Consider the following 14821-nt stretch of genomic DNA (forward strand, 5'->3'; position numbering starts at 1 on the left):
AGGGCCCCGTTGTGCCAGACGCTGCCCAGACACACAGCGAGAGACAGGCCCTGCCCCAGCTGAGCTCAGGGCCCCGTTGTGCCGGGTGCTGCACAGACACACAGTGAGAGTCAGCCCCAGCTGACCCCCCTCCAGAAGCTGGGTGCTGCACAGAGACACAGTGAAAGACAGTCACTCTGCTGATGATCTTACACTCTAAATAGGCAAAACAGACAAAGACAAGATTATTATCCCCACTTTACAGATGGGGAACTGAGGCTCGGGTGGGAATATGGGCAGGCTTTTTGAAAGGGCTCAGTGTTGGCCTTACCTATACAGGGAGAGAATATCAGATTCTAGAACAGTCTAGCAGGCAAAGGAAGAGGAAGATCCAGAGGTGCAGAAACTAGATAGATTCAACCTGGAAGTAAGGCACAACATTGTCTTGCTTAAACCAATGTAAAAAAAAAAAGGTAAAGTCTATTTCCCCTTTGCATTCTTTAAAAGGATTTCTTGATGCAATACCAAGGCTACCTTGATGCCTGGATCGGTCTCAGGAGGGAACCAGGCCAGCCCTGGAAGTGGCCCAATGGCTCAGTATTCAACAACCTGTGAGTCACTTTCTTTTTATTCACTCTCTTGGGTCACAGACAGCTGTGGTGGGGGCTCCCCTCTCTGTGGGTCAGTTCTAAACTCCCACCCCGTGTTGTGGGATGACTGGAGACCCCTCCTACAGTCCTTGGGGAGGCAGGAGTTCACCCGGAAATCACTCCAGCACCTACATTGGCAAATGCACAATCCAAGTGCCCCTCCAGCATCAGTCAGAGCATTTCCTTCCCTTTGGGCTCTGGCTGATTCTCAAAGGCAGTGCAGATTTACAGAGACCAGAGCTGCTCCCTTAGCAGGAAGGATGGACAAAAACTAACTTTTTTGACTTTTTGGTTCTCCAAAACTTTTGAAAATGCCATTTTCTAGGTTGACCTGGAACTATTTTTTTCATCGTTTTTTTGGAATTGCCAGTAAACTGAAAAATCCATTATTCACACTCTACTTCTAATGGCCTCCTTCACAGCTTCATTGTTCTTATTTTTTTGCAGGTTTCAAATAGGAGAAGGAGGAGAGTGCGCCTATATATACAAAAACACCGTCAGCAGTTCAAGGTGCTACACACAGAGGAACTGCATCTGTAGCAAACCTGATGAATTTGCTAAGAGAAAGATTTCTTAAGAATTATTAACCTGGGCCATTTTGATTTTGCCACTTGTTGGGGTACCAAGAAAGGTTTCATGATTTTGTCCCCTGTGTGGTTTGTCACTTTAGAAACACGGGGAAATATGCTGTTAAATCTTGTCTCCCAGTGTAAAGCTGAGGGAAATGAGAAGAGAATCAGTCCTGACAATTCTTGCCCTTTACACAAAGACCAAACTGAATCAGAAATTTGGAACCCGAACTCTTATACTCCAGTTTGACCTGATATATAAAGCTTTTATGGAAAGCTGCTTGAAATACTTTGTATGAGAGACGTATTTTTTTCCATTGAAAAATGGCTATTTTTCTAAATCAGAAATTTTCACCCAAAATATTTTTAACTGAAAAATGAAAAATTTACTGGTGGCTTGGGGGAGTTTTTTTAGTTTATTGTTTTTAATTTCTCTCCTCCCCATCCTCTTTTCTATGTCTTTCCCCTATTTAGTGACAAAATGGAAGGAAAAACTGAACATTTCAAAACCAAACATTTTTCTAAATTGAATTTTTTTGACAGATTTTTATGAAAAATTTCATGTAGACAAAAAACTTTCTAACTGTTCTTCCAGTTTTTCACCCAGCTCTACTTTTGTGCTTGATCTGTTTGAAAGGGGCACTGTTTAGCAAGGAAGATGGCAGAGATGAAGGAATTTGCTGGGGAGGAAGTCAGCATGGTTGTGAGACTCATGCCAGAGGCATTCAGTGGCATGCAAATGAGAATGAAATAACTGTCTGTCGGGGGGCTGGAACAATGTGTACAGTGGGGGGGCTGAGAGCCATTGAACCAAACTGTGAACCCTGTATAGAATGGAAACCACTTCAAGCCAGGGAGTGAAGTACCACCCCCAGCACTCCTAGTTCCAGGCCTTTGACTGGATGTTGAGCATAACCCACAGTCAGGAGTTAGTGTGATGCCATTTGGGTTGAGAGAAAGGAGTGGAGGAATCAGTAACTGAATGAATTATTATGAGGAAAGAGAGAGGTTGGAAAGAGGCTGAAAGTAGTGGAGATACCATGGAAACTGAAAGAAAAGCCAAGTGGAGAGACAGGTGGCAAGAAGCTGATATTAAAGTGATGTTCGGAGAAGGGGAACCCAATACTATAGAGATGAGAAGCCCAGATCCACAGACGTATTTAGGCCCCTAACTTCGATTGACTTCGGTGGGCCAGAGTGCTTAGTGAAGGCAAGGTTGAGCAAGTGCTTATTTGGTGAGTGAGAGAGTTGATCTGGGGCTGAAGGTCAGGTGAAGAGTTGGGCAGTTAACAGGTCAGAGGAGATGTTAGTATGGGAGTCACCAAGGATGAGGATGGGAGACTGAAAGGAGAGGAAGAGGGGGTGCCAAGTGTCAAAATTAGAGAGGAGGGTCAAAGGTCGGTAGGAGTTGGATGGATGCCTAGATAAGATAGTAGGAAGTTTGATGTTCTGTTTGGACCCTGCAATACTGTTACACATTTTTTTCCACCAGCACCGACTGGTTTCCATTCTGCTTCAGTGCATTTCCCCTGCCCAACTTTCTTTATTGTTTCCATGTTTGTATTTGTTGTTCGCATTTTTCTTAGATACATGTTTATATACTGTTCCCATGAGGACTGCTCTTTGCTGATGTGCACTAGGACCAAATCCTGCCAGGGCTGAGTGCTAGTTGTAAGGTGCCGAGAAATCAATGAGACCTCTAGGGCCACTAGAAGCGCTACAGCTGCACCACTGTAAGCTCTTTAGTGTCGCCATAGTCTCGGTGAAAGGGGTCCTGTATCATCAGTTTCTTCTCCTAGCAGACACAGCCCCACAAGACCACAAATACTGGTGAACCACTCAGGCCAAAGGGCAACAAATTGTTTTGTTTCTTTGCTTCTATTTGTGTGACATCTGAATAAAATATGACCATATAGATTATTGTTGCAACCACTGTTATATATTTTCAACAAATTTTGTACAAAGGTGGTCGAGTGAGGTGTCTATGGAAAGGTTGTAATTTGCTGGTTATGATTATGCTGTCTGTATGCATGTATCATTTTTGTATTTGAAGTTATGAGTATTGGCTCTATATCTGTATGTCAAATGTTTGCTCCTGGGATAACTAACAAGGTAGTCAGCCAGCACATCTCGAAGGAACCATTCAAATTGAGTGGCCCATCAAAAGGCCACTTAACTCACAATGGACCGTGGGAGATGCCCATCTACACTGATTGGAGGGCTGTCCTGTAAATGTGCTGTCTGGAGTATAGGTGATGGCTTCCTGCAATGACTATGCGAAATGCATGGACATGTGACTTGCCCATGTGACTCCAAATTCCATCTTGCTCTTGTAATTTTCCACATTAAGAACAGTGAGTTTCCTTCCACATGGGAGAAGATCTAAAAGGCCCTGGGAACATCTCCATTTTGTCTTCAGTCATACTTCTTACCTCTGGAGGAACTTGACTACAAACTGAAGCTCTGAACAAAGGAGTGAATGACCCATCCAAGCTGTGGATGTACTCCAGAGACTTGACTTAAGCCAGCAATTTATTCCATCACTGCTACAAGCCTGAGCCAAGAACTGTACAATTATTGTATGTATTTGATCCCTTCAACCAATTTTAATTCTCACCTTTATTTCTTTCTTTTTATGAGTAAATCTTTAGATTTTAGATACCCAAAAATCACGCTAATGCCAATCCTTTAGTAAGATCTAAGTTATATATTAACCTGGGTATGTGGCTGGTCCTTTGGGATCAGAAGAACTTTTTATTTGATGAGATTGGTTGTAAAGAACCCCTCATCTCTGAACCCAGTGTTTTTGGTGGTGATATAAGAAGTGGAATTTCTAAGGAAACTGTTTTTATGACTTCTTGTTAGCCAGTGGGGTGAGGCAGAAATTTACTTTTGTTGCTGGTTGGGTATATCCTATGGGGGATTAGCCACAGTCTTGCAGTGTATCTGCCCTATTTCTCAGCAGTTTGTCCTGAATTCGGCATCCTCAGTTGTGTCCCACAGAGACACCACGGTTACATTGTGCTCTTGCCATTCGAGGCTTTCAATGTAAGTGAATAATGTTTACCATGGATGAAGTGGTGCATAAATGAGCATTCTATGGCCAATGGCATATTAATGTGCACAGACGGGAGGTTCTGTGGGGACTAGAATATGGGTCAGTGGTGTTGCTGCCACCATAGGCACGGAGAAAAATTAGTGGGTGCTGAACACCCTTCCGCAGCCAACCTCCCCACTTCCCCCCAGCGCCTCTCACCTGCCAGCGTCTCCACTGATCAACTCCTTGTCCTCCCTCCCAGCGCCTCCTGTGCAAACAGTTGTTTCGCGGCATGCAGGAAGATGGAGGAGGGATGGGGAGGAGCGGGGACAGTGCACACTCTGGGGAGTGGGTGGGAAGAGGTGGGGCGGAAAGAGGAGGGGCAGGGGATTGAGGGAAGAGGTGAAGTGCGGGGTGGGGCAGGAGAGGAGTAGGGGTGGGAAGAGGTGAGGCAGGGGCAGAAGCTTGGGGGAAGAGTGGGAGCGGGGCCTGGGGAAGAAGGGAGGTCGAGCACACCCTGACTAGGGGGGAAATCAGCACCTATGGCTGCCGCAGTATAGAGTCATGTTTCTTATCCTACAAACCCTGTGGAGATAAACACCACAGGAAGTCCCACCTCAGAAGCCCAGAATTGCAGCTTTCCTGGTGGCCCAATGGGTCCAGGGACCCTATTTAAGTGCAGGAGGAGTTCTAGGAAGTGTTTGTGTGACAAAGTGGACCCCCCTGCCAGTTGTAGGGATGGACCTGCCTCTTGGGTTTCTCTTGGGCTCCTGACCCCGGCTCTGGCTCCTGGTTCCTGACTCCAGCTCTGACCGGAGCTGTTCCTGCCTTCTGACCACTGCTCTGACCACTAGACATGGCTGGCCAAGCCCCATCATGACAATAGGTGACCCGTTGGGCAGGGCGTATTACTCATCCTCTTCCTAATGCATCTAGGATGTGCGTTCTCTAGCTGCCAGCTAGGGAAGGGACCCATTTAGCTCAGCTGTTGTGGCTCATGGTCTTAGCACTGAAGCTCCCATGTAGAGGTGGCAGAAGACAGAATCCCTGCCCATGAAAAATTCACAGTTTAAAAAAAAAAATCCATCCCATATCAGGGCAAAAAGGTGAAGATTTTCACCAAAAGGGTTTCCCAGAAACAATCCACTGTGGGAGAATCAAAACAGAATTTTTCAGCAGCACTTAAGCTGGGCCTTTCAGTGGGGACTAGGGTGATCAGATGTCCCGATTTTATAGGGATAGTCCCGATATTTGGGGCTCTTTCTTATATAGGCTCCTATTACCCCTCACCCTCTGTCACGATTTTTCACACTTGCTGTCTGGTCACGCTAGTGAGGACTCAGGGAGTTACTTGAATTGCTTTTCAGACTCCCAAAGGCTCCTTTGAAAATCCCCACCCTGAGCAGTGACTTCACTGGGGTTACTTTACTCACGAGCTTTGCTGGATCAAGGCGTTCCACCCTGGTCCCAGTTTGGAGAAGGCAGAATAGTGGTGGGGAGGTAAAAGGTAGACCATTCTTTCCCCCTGGAGACCCCATTCTTTGTGCTGCTCCCTAAGAGAACAGGTTTTCTCCCCCATGAGAATATTCTTCTGCAATACTACCCCCACTGCTGTTAAGAACAGAAGACCGGCCAGACTGGGTCAGACCAATGGTCCATCTAGCCCAGTATCCCGTCTTCTGACTGGCCAATGCCAGGTGCTTCAGAGGGAATGAACAGAACTGGCAATCATTGAGCATCCATCCCCTGTTGTCCACTCCAGCTACCATGGGGTTGCATTCCTCATAATCTTGGCTAATAGCCATTGCTGGTCCTTTCATCTATGAATTTATCTACTGTAGTTCTTTTCTGAACCCGTTATAATTGTGGCCTTCGCAACATCCTCTGGCAACAAGTTCTACATGTTGACTGTTGTGTGAAGAAATACTGCCTTTGTGTTATGTTATGTTTTATGTCCCTGTAGGATATTTGCCAAGCTATACAGGGCCTCATCCTTGAAGAGGTAGGTGACAGCCCTCTTTGCCTGCCAAACCACCTCCTCCACCAAGAAATAGGGGTGATCTATCACAATCAATTTGATCCTCCCCCTAACAAAGATGCAGAATGACAGGATTAGTTTCTAGAGAGACAAGGTGGGTGAGGTAGTATCTTTTATTGCAGGGGTTCTCAACCTTTTTCTTTCTGAGGCCCCTCCCCACCACACACACACGCTTTAAAAACTCCACGGCCCACCTGTGCCACAATTATTCTTTTTCTGCATATCCAGGGCCAGGGCCAGCGTTAGGGGGTAGCAAGCAGGACAGCTGCCTGGGGCTCCATGCCACAGGGCACCCCGCAAAGCTAAGTTACTCAGGCTTTGGCTTCAGCTCCAGGCCCCAGTTAGTCTAATACTGGTCCTACTCTCTGGTTTATTTTGATGGACCTCTGAAACCTGGGTGGCCATGGACCCCTCGTTGAGAACTACTGTTACTGGACCAACTTCTGTTGGTGAGAGAGACAAGTTTTCAAGCTTCTCTCTGCTTTCTTAACCCCCATATTACCTATAGGGGTGGCCTTCAACACAAACTCCTTCCACATTCCTAGCCCCCCTCCCTGCCACCTGTAATATGTTTACTTGCAGTATATTATTCAGCCACTAGATATCACCCTGTGGTGTATGTGTTACAAGCAGGGTGCAGGCCCTGGTAAATATAAGGCCTGGTCTACACTACGACTTTAATTCGGATTTAGCTGCGTTAATCCGAATTAATCCTTAACCCGTCCACACAACGGAGCCAGTTACTTCAAATTAAAGGGCGCTTAAAATCGATTTCTGTACTCCACCCCGACGAGCGGAGTAGCACCAAAATCGATTTTGTAAATTCGAATTAGGGGTAGTGTGGCCGCACACCACCGAATTAATGTGGTTAAAATTAATGGGGTAGTGTGGCCGCACACCACCGAATTAATGTGGTTAAAAACCGAATTAATGTGCTTAGTGTGGCCGCGCACAATCGAATTTATACAATCTGTTTCCCAAATTCGAATTATCTAAATTCGAATTAATCTCGTAGTGTAGACGTACCCTAAGAGACAAAGCTAGGACTCAAGCTCTGTGGAAACCTGTCTTGATTTTTTGTTTGGTTGTGTTTTTTGTCTATTTGTTTTTGTAATAAACTCCTGTGTACTACATACTATGGTTCCATGTAACGTGACACTGTTAACTAGTGAATGAAACTAGAATCTGGCCTGTGAACAGCTCTCAGTATTCCTGAAGCTCAGGGAATGAGGGACCAGACATTGGAAAGAAATTTCCTTTTAGATTTTTGTGTTTAGAAATCATATTACTCTATAAAAGTATAAAAGCTCCTTACATTTCCTTTCAGTGACAGTTTATGCAAGTTAGATGTCTTCAAGTCGCCAGGGCCTGATCAACTACATCCTAGAATACTGTAGGAACTTACTGAGGAGATATCTGAGCCATTAGCGATTATCTTCGAAAAGACACGGAAGACGGGAGAGAAACCAGAGGACTGGAAAAGGGAAAATATAGTGCCTATCTATAAAAAGGGGAATACAGACAACCCAGGGAATTACAGACCAATTAGCTTAACTTCAATACTGGAGCAAATAATTAAGCCAAGGGTGGCCAACTTGTGGCTCCGGAGCCACATGGGGCTCTTCAGAAGTTAATATGCGGCTCCTTGTATAGGCACTGACTCCGAGGCTGGAGCTACAGGTGCCAAATTTCCAATGTGCCGGGGGGGGGGGGCGGCGGGGGTGCTCACTGCTCAACCCCTGGCTCTGCCACAGGCCCTGCCCCCACTCCACCCCTTCCCACCCCCTCCCCTGAGCCTGCCGTGCCCTCGCTCCTCCCCGCTCCCCCCAGAGCCTCCTGCACGCCACGAAACAGCTGATCAGGAGGTGTGGGAAGGGAGGGGGAGGCGCTGATCGGCCGGGCTGCCCGTGGGTGGGAGGCGCTGGGAGCGGGAGCTAATGGGGGGCTGCTGACGTATTACTGTGGCTCTTTGGCAATGTAAACTGGTAAATTCTGGCTCCTTCTCAGGCTCAGGTTGGCCACCCCTGAATTAAGCAATCAATTTGCAAAGACCTGGAAGATGATAAGGTGATAAGTAAGTTTATGATTCTGTCCTGGGTATTTTAGTAAAAGGCAGGGACAGGTCACAGACAATAAACAAAAATTCACGGAAGCCCATGCCCTGTCCCTGACTTTAACTAAAAATAACATGGGGCGTGGGTGGGAGGGACAAACAGCACTGCCAGGGGTTTGCAGCTGTCCAGCCCTGCTGCTGCTTCTGCAACAGGGGTAGACCACCCAACCTGACAACCTCAGCAGCTCCTTTGGCTGACAGCTGCTCCGGCCTTGCCCCGGAAGAAGTCATAGAGGTCCCAGAAAGTCACAGAATCCATGACCTCCTTAGTGATAAGTAAGAGTCAGCATGGATCAGTCAAGACCAAATTGCGTCAAACCAATCTAGTAGCTTGCTTTGACAGGGTAACAAGCCTTGTGGATGGGGGCGGGAGTGGTGGATGTGGTATATCTTGACTTTAGTAAGGCTTTTGATTCTGTCTCATAAACAAACTAGGGAAATACAACCTAGAAGGAGCTACTATTTGGTGGATGTTTGGAAAGCCGTTCCCAGAGAATAGTTATCAGTGGTTTACAGTCAAGGTGGAAGGGTCTATCAAGTGTGGTCCCCACAGGGATCGGTCCTGCATTCGGTTCTGTTCAATATCTTCATCAGTGATTTAGATAATGGCATAGAGAGTACACTTATAAAGTTTGCGGATGATACCAAGCTGGGAGGGGTTGCAAGTGCTTTGGAGGATAGGGTTAAAAAGCAAAATGATTTAGACAAATGGAGAAATGGTCTGAAGTAAATATGGTGAAATTCAATAAGGACAAATGCAAAGTACTTCACTTAAGAAGGAACAAGCAGTTGCACACATACAAAATGGAAAATGACTGCCTAGGAAGGAGTATTACGGAAAGGGATCTGGGGGTTACAGTGGATCACAAACTAAATATGCATCAACAATGTAATACTGTTTACAATCATTCTGGGATGTATTAGCAGGGGTGTTGAAGCAAAACATGAGAGGTAATTCTGCTCTACTCCATGCTGATTAGGCCTCAACTGAAGTATTGTGTCCAGTTCTGGGTGCCACATTTCAGGAAAGATGTGGACAAATTGGAAAAAAGTCCAGAGGAAAGCAACAAAAGTGATTAAAGGTCTAGGAAACATGGCCTATAAGGAAATATTGAAAAAATAGGTTTGTTTAATCTGGAAAAGAGAAGACTGAGAGGGGACATGATAACAGTTTTCATGTACATAAAAGGTTGTTACAAGGAGGTGGGAGAAAAATTGTTCTCGTTAACCTCTGAGGATAGGACAAGAAGCAATGGTCTTAAATTACAGGAAGGGCAGTTTAGGTTGGTCATTAGGAAAAACTTCCTAACTGTCAGGGTAGTTAAGCACTGGAACAAATTATGTAGGGAGGTTGTGGAATCTCCATCGCTGGAGATTTTTAAGAGCAGGTCAGACAAACAGCTGTCGGGGATGGTCTAGATAATGCTTACTCCTGCCATGAGTGCAGGGGACTGGACCTCTCAAGGTCCCTTCCAGTCCTACAATTCTATTTTCATTGTACAAAGGTAGATCAGGCATGCTGCTGTTTATATCAGGAGAGCTTCCTTCCCACAAATCCATTTGAACTTGGTATTGCAGATATCAGAACGGATCTGATTCTTTTTGATCACACCACAGCTGTTGTTATCGGCAGGACCTGGGAGTCTGGGGAAGGAAGGCAGAATGAACTGTCAGAGGAATGAAGCTTTGTGCTCCCTATTTTTAATTCTCTTTGTTGAGAGTTTTAGTAGCAATTACATAGCTCAATAAAGGTGGGCGTATACTGGAGTTAAGACATTTAAGATAAGATTCATAAAGTTACGCCCAGAAGGGACCATTCTGATTCATCTAGTCTGATCTTCTGCAAAGCATAGGCCAAAAAATTTCACCCAGTGATTCCTGCATCCATCCCAATAACCTGTGAATAAACCAGGATATATTTTTTAGAAGGACATTGCATCTTCATTTAAAGACTTCAAGTGCTGGAGAATCCCCCATTCCTCGGTAAGTTGTTCTAATGGTTAACAACCCTCACTGTTAAAAACCTGAATCTTATTTCCAGTTTTAATCTGTCCAGCTTCAACTTCCAGCCACTGGCTCTCATTCTGCTTTTGTCAGCTAGTTTAAGGAGCCGTCTGCTCTCAGAAATCTTTTCCCATGTTGGTGTTGATTGACCATGATCAAGTCATCTCTTAACTTCCTCTTTGCACTGGTTAGGTCATAACTCAGATCTAAGTGTTATAGCTCAAAAACTGGTACACATTTAAGGAAAATTACATTTTTGTGGTCATGTGCAATGACTTTTGGCTCTTTATAGTCCAGGAGTACACTGCATTCAACTGTTCATAGTTTCAGAATTACAATATAAAACAGCAAACACAAGCTAACACTCACTGAGTTTGATTTAATGGTGATCCGTCCACCCACATCCATTTCCTCTCTGGGAACGTGACACTGAGTCCAAGCCAGACAAGGCGTTCACCCTCTGTAATGTTCTGTATGAAAGCCTGTCATTGACATGATAGAGGCATCTGGGTGAATATAACCTGCTATGAATCTCTGGCAACTTTACTTCTTGTCAAGAACCTGGCTCACAGATCTCCATGTAGGCATTTGTGTGTAGTTAAAGACACCCAAGTTTGTATTCTTTCTGTTCCCCTTTCTGAAATGTTTACCTTGCCACCTATTACCACAGCTGCCAAGTTGTACATGTGGCCACATGTCTGAGGCCTGGTCTACACTACGAGTTTAGGTCGAATTTAGCAGTGTTAAATCGAATTAAGCCTGGACACGTCCACACGACGAAGCCCTTTTTTTCGACTTAAAGGGTCCTTTAAACCGGTTTCTTTACTCCACCTCCGACAAGGGGATTAGTGCTGAAATCGGCCTTTGCGGGTCAGATTTGGGGTAGTGTGGACGGAATTCAACGTTATTGGCCTCCGGGAGCTATCCCACAGTGCTTCATTGTGACCGCTCTGGACAGCAATCTCAACTCAGATGCACTGACCAGGTAGACAGGAAAAGCCCCGCGAACTTTTGAATTTCATTTCCTGTTTGCCCAGCATGGAGAGCACAGGTGACCACGCAGAGCTCATCAGCACAGGTAACCATGATGGAGTCCCAGGATCGCAAAAGAGCTCCAGCATGGACCGAACGGGAGGTACGGGATCTGCTTGCCATATGGGGAGACGAATCAGTGCTAACTGAACTCCGTAGCAGTAAACGAAATGGCAAAATATTAGAAAAAGTCTTAAAGGCCATGAAGGACAGAGGCCATAACAGGGACGCACAGCAGTGCCGCGTGAAAATTAAGGAGCTACGGCAAACCTACCACAAAGCCAGAGAGGCAAACGGAAGGTCCGGGGCAGAGCCTCTATGCGGAGCTGCATGCCATGCATGTGGTGCAGCCACCACTACCCCAACCGTGTGCTTTGACTCCATCAATGGAGAATCACGCAACAGGGAAGCGGGTTCGGGGTACGAGGAAGATGATGATGAAGACAATGAAGATAGATCACAGCAAGAAAGCAGAGAAACCAGTTTCCCCAACAGCCAGGATATGTTTATCACCCTGGACCTGGACCAGTAACCCCCGAACTCACCCAAGGCGTGCTCCCAGACCCTGAGGGCACACAAGGGACCTCTGGTGAGTGTACCTTTGTAAATATTACACATGGTTTAAAAGCAAGCGTGTTTAATGATTAATGATTAATTTGCCCTGGCAATCGCGGCCAGTACAGCTACTGGAAAAGTCTGTTAACGTGTATGGGGATGGAACGGAAATCCTCCAGGGACATCTCCAGAAAGCTCTCCTTCATGTACTCCCAAAGCCTTTGCAAAAGGTTTCTGGGGAGGGCTGCCTTATCCCGTCCGCCATGGTAGGACACTTTACCACGCCAGGCCAGTACCACGTAGTCTGGAATCATTGCATAACAAAGGATGGCAGCATATGGTCCCGGTGTTTGCTGACATGCAGACAACATCCATTCCTTATCGCTCTTTGTTATCCTCAGGAGAGTGATATCATTCACGGTCACCTGGTTGAAATGGGGTGATTTTATTAAGGGGACATTCAGAGGTGCCCGTTCCTGCTCGGCTGAACAGAAATGTTCCCCGCTGTTAGCCACGCGGTGGGGGGGAGGGTGAAGTGATCATCCCAGAGAATTGGGTGTGTGTGTGTGGGGGGGTAGTTGGGTTTGTGCTGCATGTTAACCCGGAAACCTCAGCCCCTCCTTTTACATTGCAAACCCATTTTAAATGGCCAACCCAACGGGTGCTTGGTATGGTAAATGAGGGCGCTACTGTTTGAAACCATTCCCACATGTTAAGAAGGTTAAAAAAGCCAAAAGACTGTGGCTTATTATGGCTGCCTGCAAGCCGAAATCTGTTGCCTGGCACTGCGTGAGTGATCTCTCACACCAAACCGGCAGGCCCTCAATACAAGAGGGAAAATGCGACCTTGTAACGAAAGCACATGTGCTGTGTAATGTGAACAGCAAAATGTAACGTGAAAGAGTGTACCCATTGTTCTCTAAAATGTGTCTTTTTTAACCACCTCTCCCTTCTCCTCCACCAGCTACAAATGTTTCTCCTTCACAGAGGCTAGTGAAGATTAGAAGGAGAAAACGGCGGACTCGGGATGATATGTTCTCGGAGCTCCAGATGTCCTCCCACGCTGACAGAGCACAGCAGAATGCGTGGAGGCAGTCAATGTCAGAGTGCAAAAAAGCACAATATGAACAAGAGGAGAGGTGGCGGGCTGAATCGCAGGCTGAAGAGAGCAAGTGGCGGGCTGAAGAGGATAGGTGGCGTCAGATTGCTGACAGAAGGCAAGAGTCGATGCTCCAGCTGCTGGAGCATCAAACTGATATGCTCCAGCGTATGGTTGAGCTGCAGGAAAGGCAGCAGGAGCAGAGACCGCCGCTACAGGCCCTGTGTAACCAACAGCCCTCCTCCCCAAGTTCCATAGCCTCCTCACCCAGATGCCCAAGAACGCGGTGGGGGGGCCTCCGGCCACCCAGTCACTCCACCCCAGATGATTGCCCAAGCATCAGAAGGCTGGCCTTCAATAAGTGTTAAAGTTTTAAACTGCAGTGTGTCCTTGTCCTTCCCTTCTCCCCCACCCCACCCGGTGCTTCCCTCCTCCCCCACCCCTCCCGGGCTACCTTGGCAGTTATCCCCCTAGTTGTGTGATGAATTAATAAAGAATGCATGAATGTGAAGTAACAATGACTTTATTGCCTCTGCAAGCGGTGCTCGAAGGGGGGAGGGGAGGGTGGTTAGTTTACAGGGAAGTAGAGTGAACCGGGGAGGGGTGGGGAGAGGGGCGGAGGGTTCATCAAGGAGAAACAAACAGAAGTTTCACACCGTAGCCTGGCCAGTCACAAAACTGGTTTTCAAAGCTTCTCTGATGCGCACTGCACCCTGCTGTACTCTTCTAACCGCCCTGGTGTCTGGCTGCGCGTAATCAGCGGCCAGGCGATTTGCCTCAACCTCCCACCCTGCCATAAATGTCTCCCCCTTTCTCTCACAGATATTGTGGAGCGCACAGCAAACAGCAATAACAATTGGAATATTGGCTTCGCTGAGGTCTATCCGAGTCAGTAAACTGCGCCAGCGCGCTTTTAAACATCCAAATGCACATTCTACCACCATTCGGCACTTGCTCAGCCTATAGTTGAACAGGTCCTGACTACTGTCCAGGCTGCCTGTGTACGGCTTCATGAGCCATGGCATTAAGGGGTAGGCTGGGTCACCAAGGATAACTATAGGCATTTCAACATCCCCAACGGTTATTTTCTGGTCCGGGAAGAAAGTCCCTTCCTCCAGCTTTTGAAACAGACCAGAGTTCCTGAAGACGTGAGCATCATGTACCTTTCCCGGCCATCCCACGTTGATGTTAGTGAAACGTCCCTTGTGATCCACCAGGGCTTGCAGCAGCATTGAAAAGTACCCCTTGCGGTTTATGTACTCGGTGGCTTGGTGCTCCGGTGCCAAGATAGGGATATGGGTTCCGTCTATCGCCCCACCACAGTTTGGGAATCCCATTGCAGCAAAGCCATCCACTATGACCTGCACGTTTCCCAGAGTCACTACCCTTGATATCAGCAGGTCTTTGATTGTGTTGGCTACTTGGATCACAGCAGCCCCCACAGTAGATTTGCCCTCTCCAAATTGATTCCCGACTGACCGGTAGCTGTCTGGCGTTGCAAACTTCCACAGGGCTATCGCTACTTGCTTCTCAACTGTGAGGGCTGCTCTCATCTTGGCATTCTGGCGCTTCAGGGCAGGGGAAAGCAAGTCACAAAGTTCCATGAAAGTGCCCTTACGCATGTGAAAGTTTCTCAGCCACTGGGAATCGTCCCACACCTGCAACACGATGCGGTCCCACCAGTCTGTGCTTGTTTCCCGGGCCCAGAATCGGCGTTCCACGCCATGAACCTGCCCCAGTAACAC

The 14821-nt window shown here is 46.9% G+C and overlaps 1 protein-coding gene across 1 annotated transcript in view; it reads left to right on the plus strand.

Annotated features, from left to right (window-relative positions):
• The window catches only part of LOC112125215 (zinc finger protein RFP-like), an 18037-nt gene extending 16831 nt beyond the window's left edge, over positions 1-1206 (plus strand). Inside the window, exons 11-12 of the mRNA XM_024223653.1 lie at positions 487-590; positions 1077-1206. Coding sequence (XP_024079421.1) covers positions 487-590; positions 1077-1206 — 234 coding nt within the window. The remainder of the gene's footprint in view (positions 1-486; positions 591-1076) is intronic.
• Positions 1207-14821: the final 13615 nt, after the last annotated feature.

The sequence above is a fragment of the Terrapene carolina genome, unplaced genomic scaffold, assembly GCF_002925995.2.
Source record: "Terrapene carolina triunguis isolate 2854851 unplaced genomic scaffold, T_m_triunguis-2.0 Scaffold29529, whole genome shotgun sequence".
NCBI classification, from domain to species: Eukaryota; Metazoa; Chordata; order Testudines; family Emydidae; genus Terrapene; species Terrapene triunguis.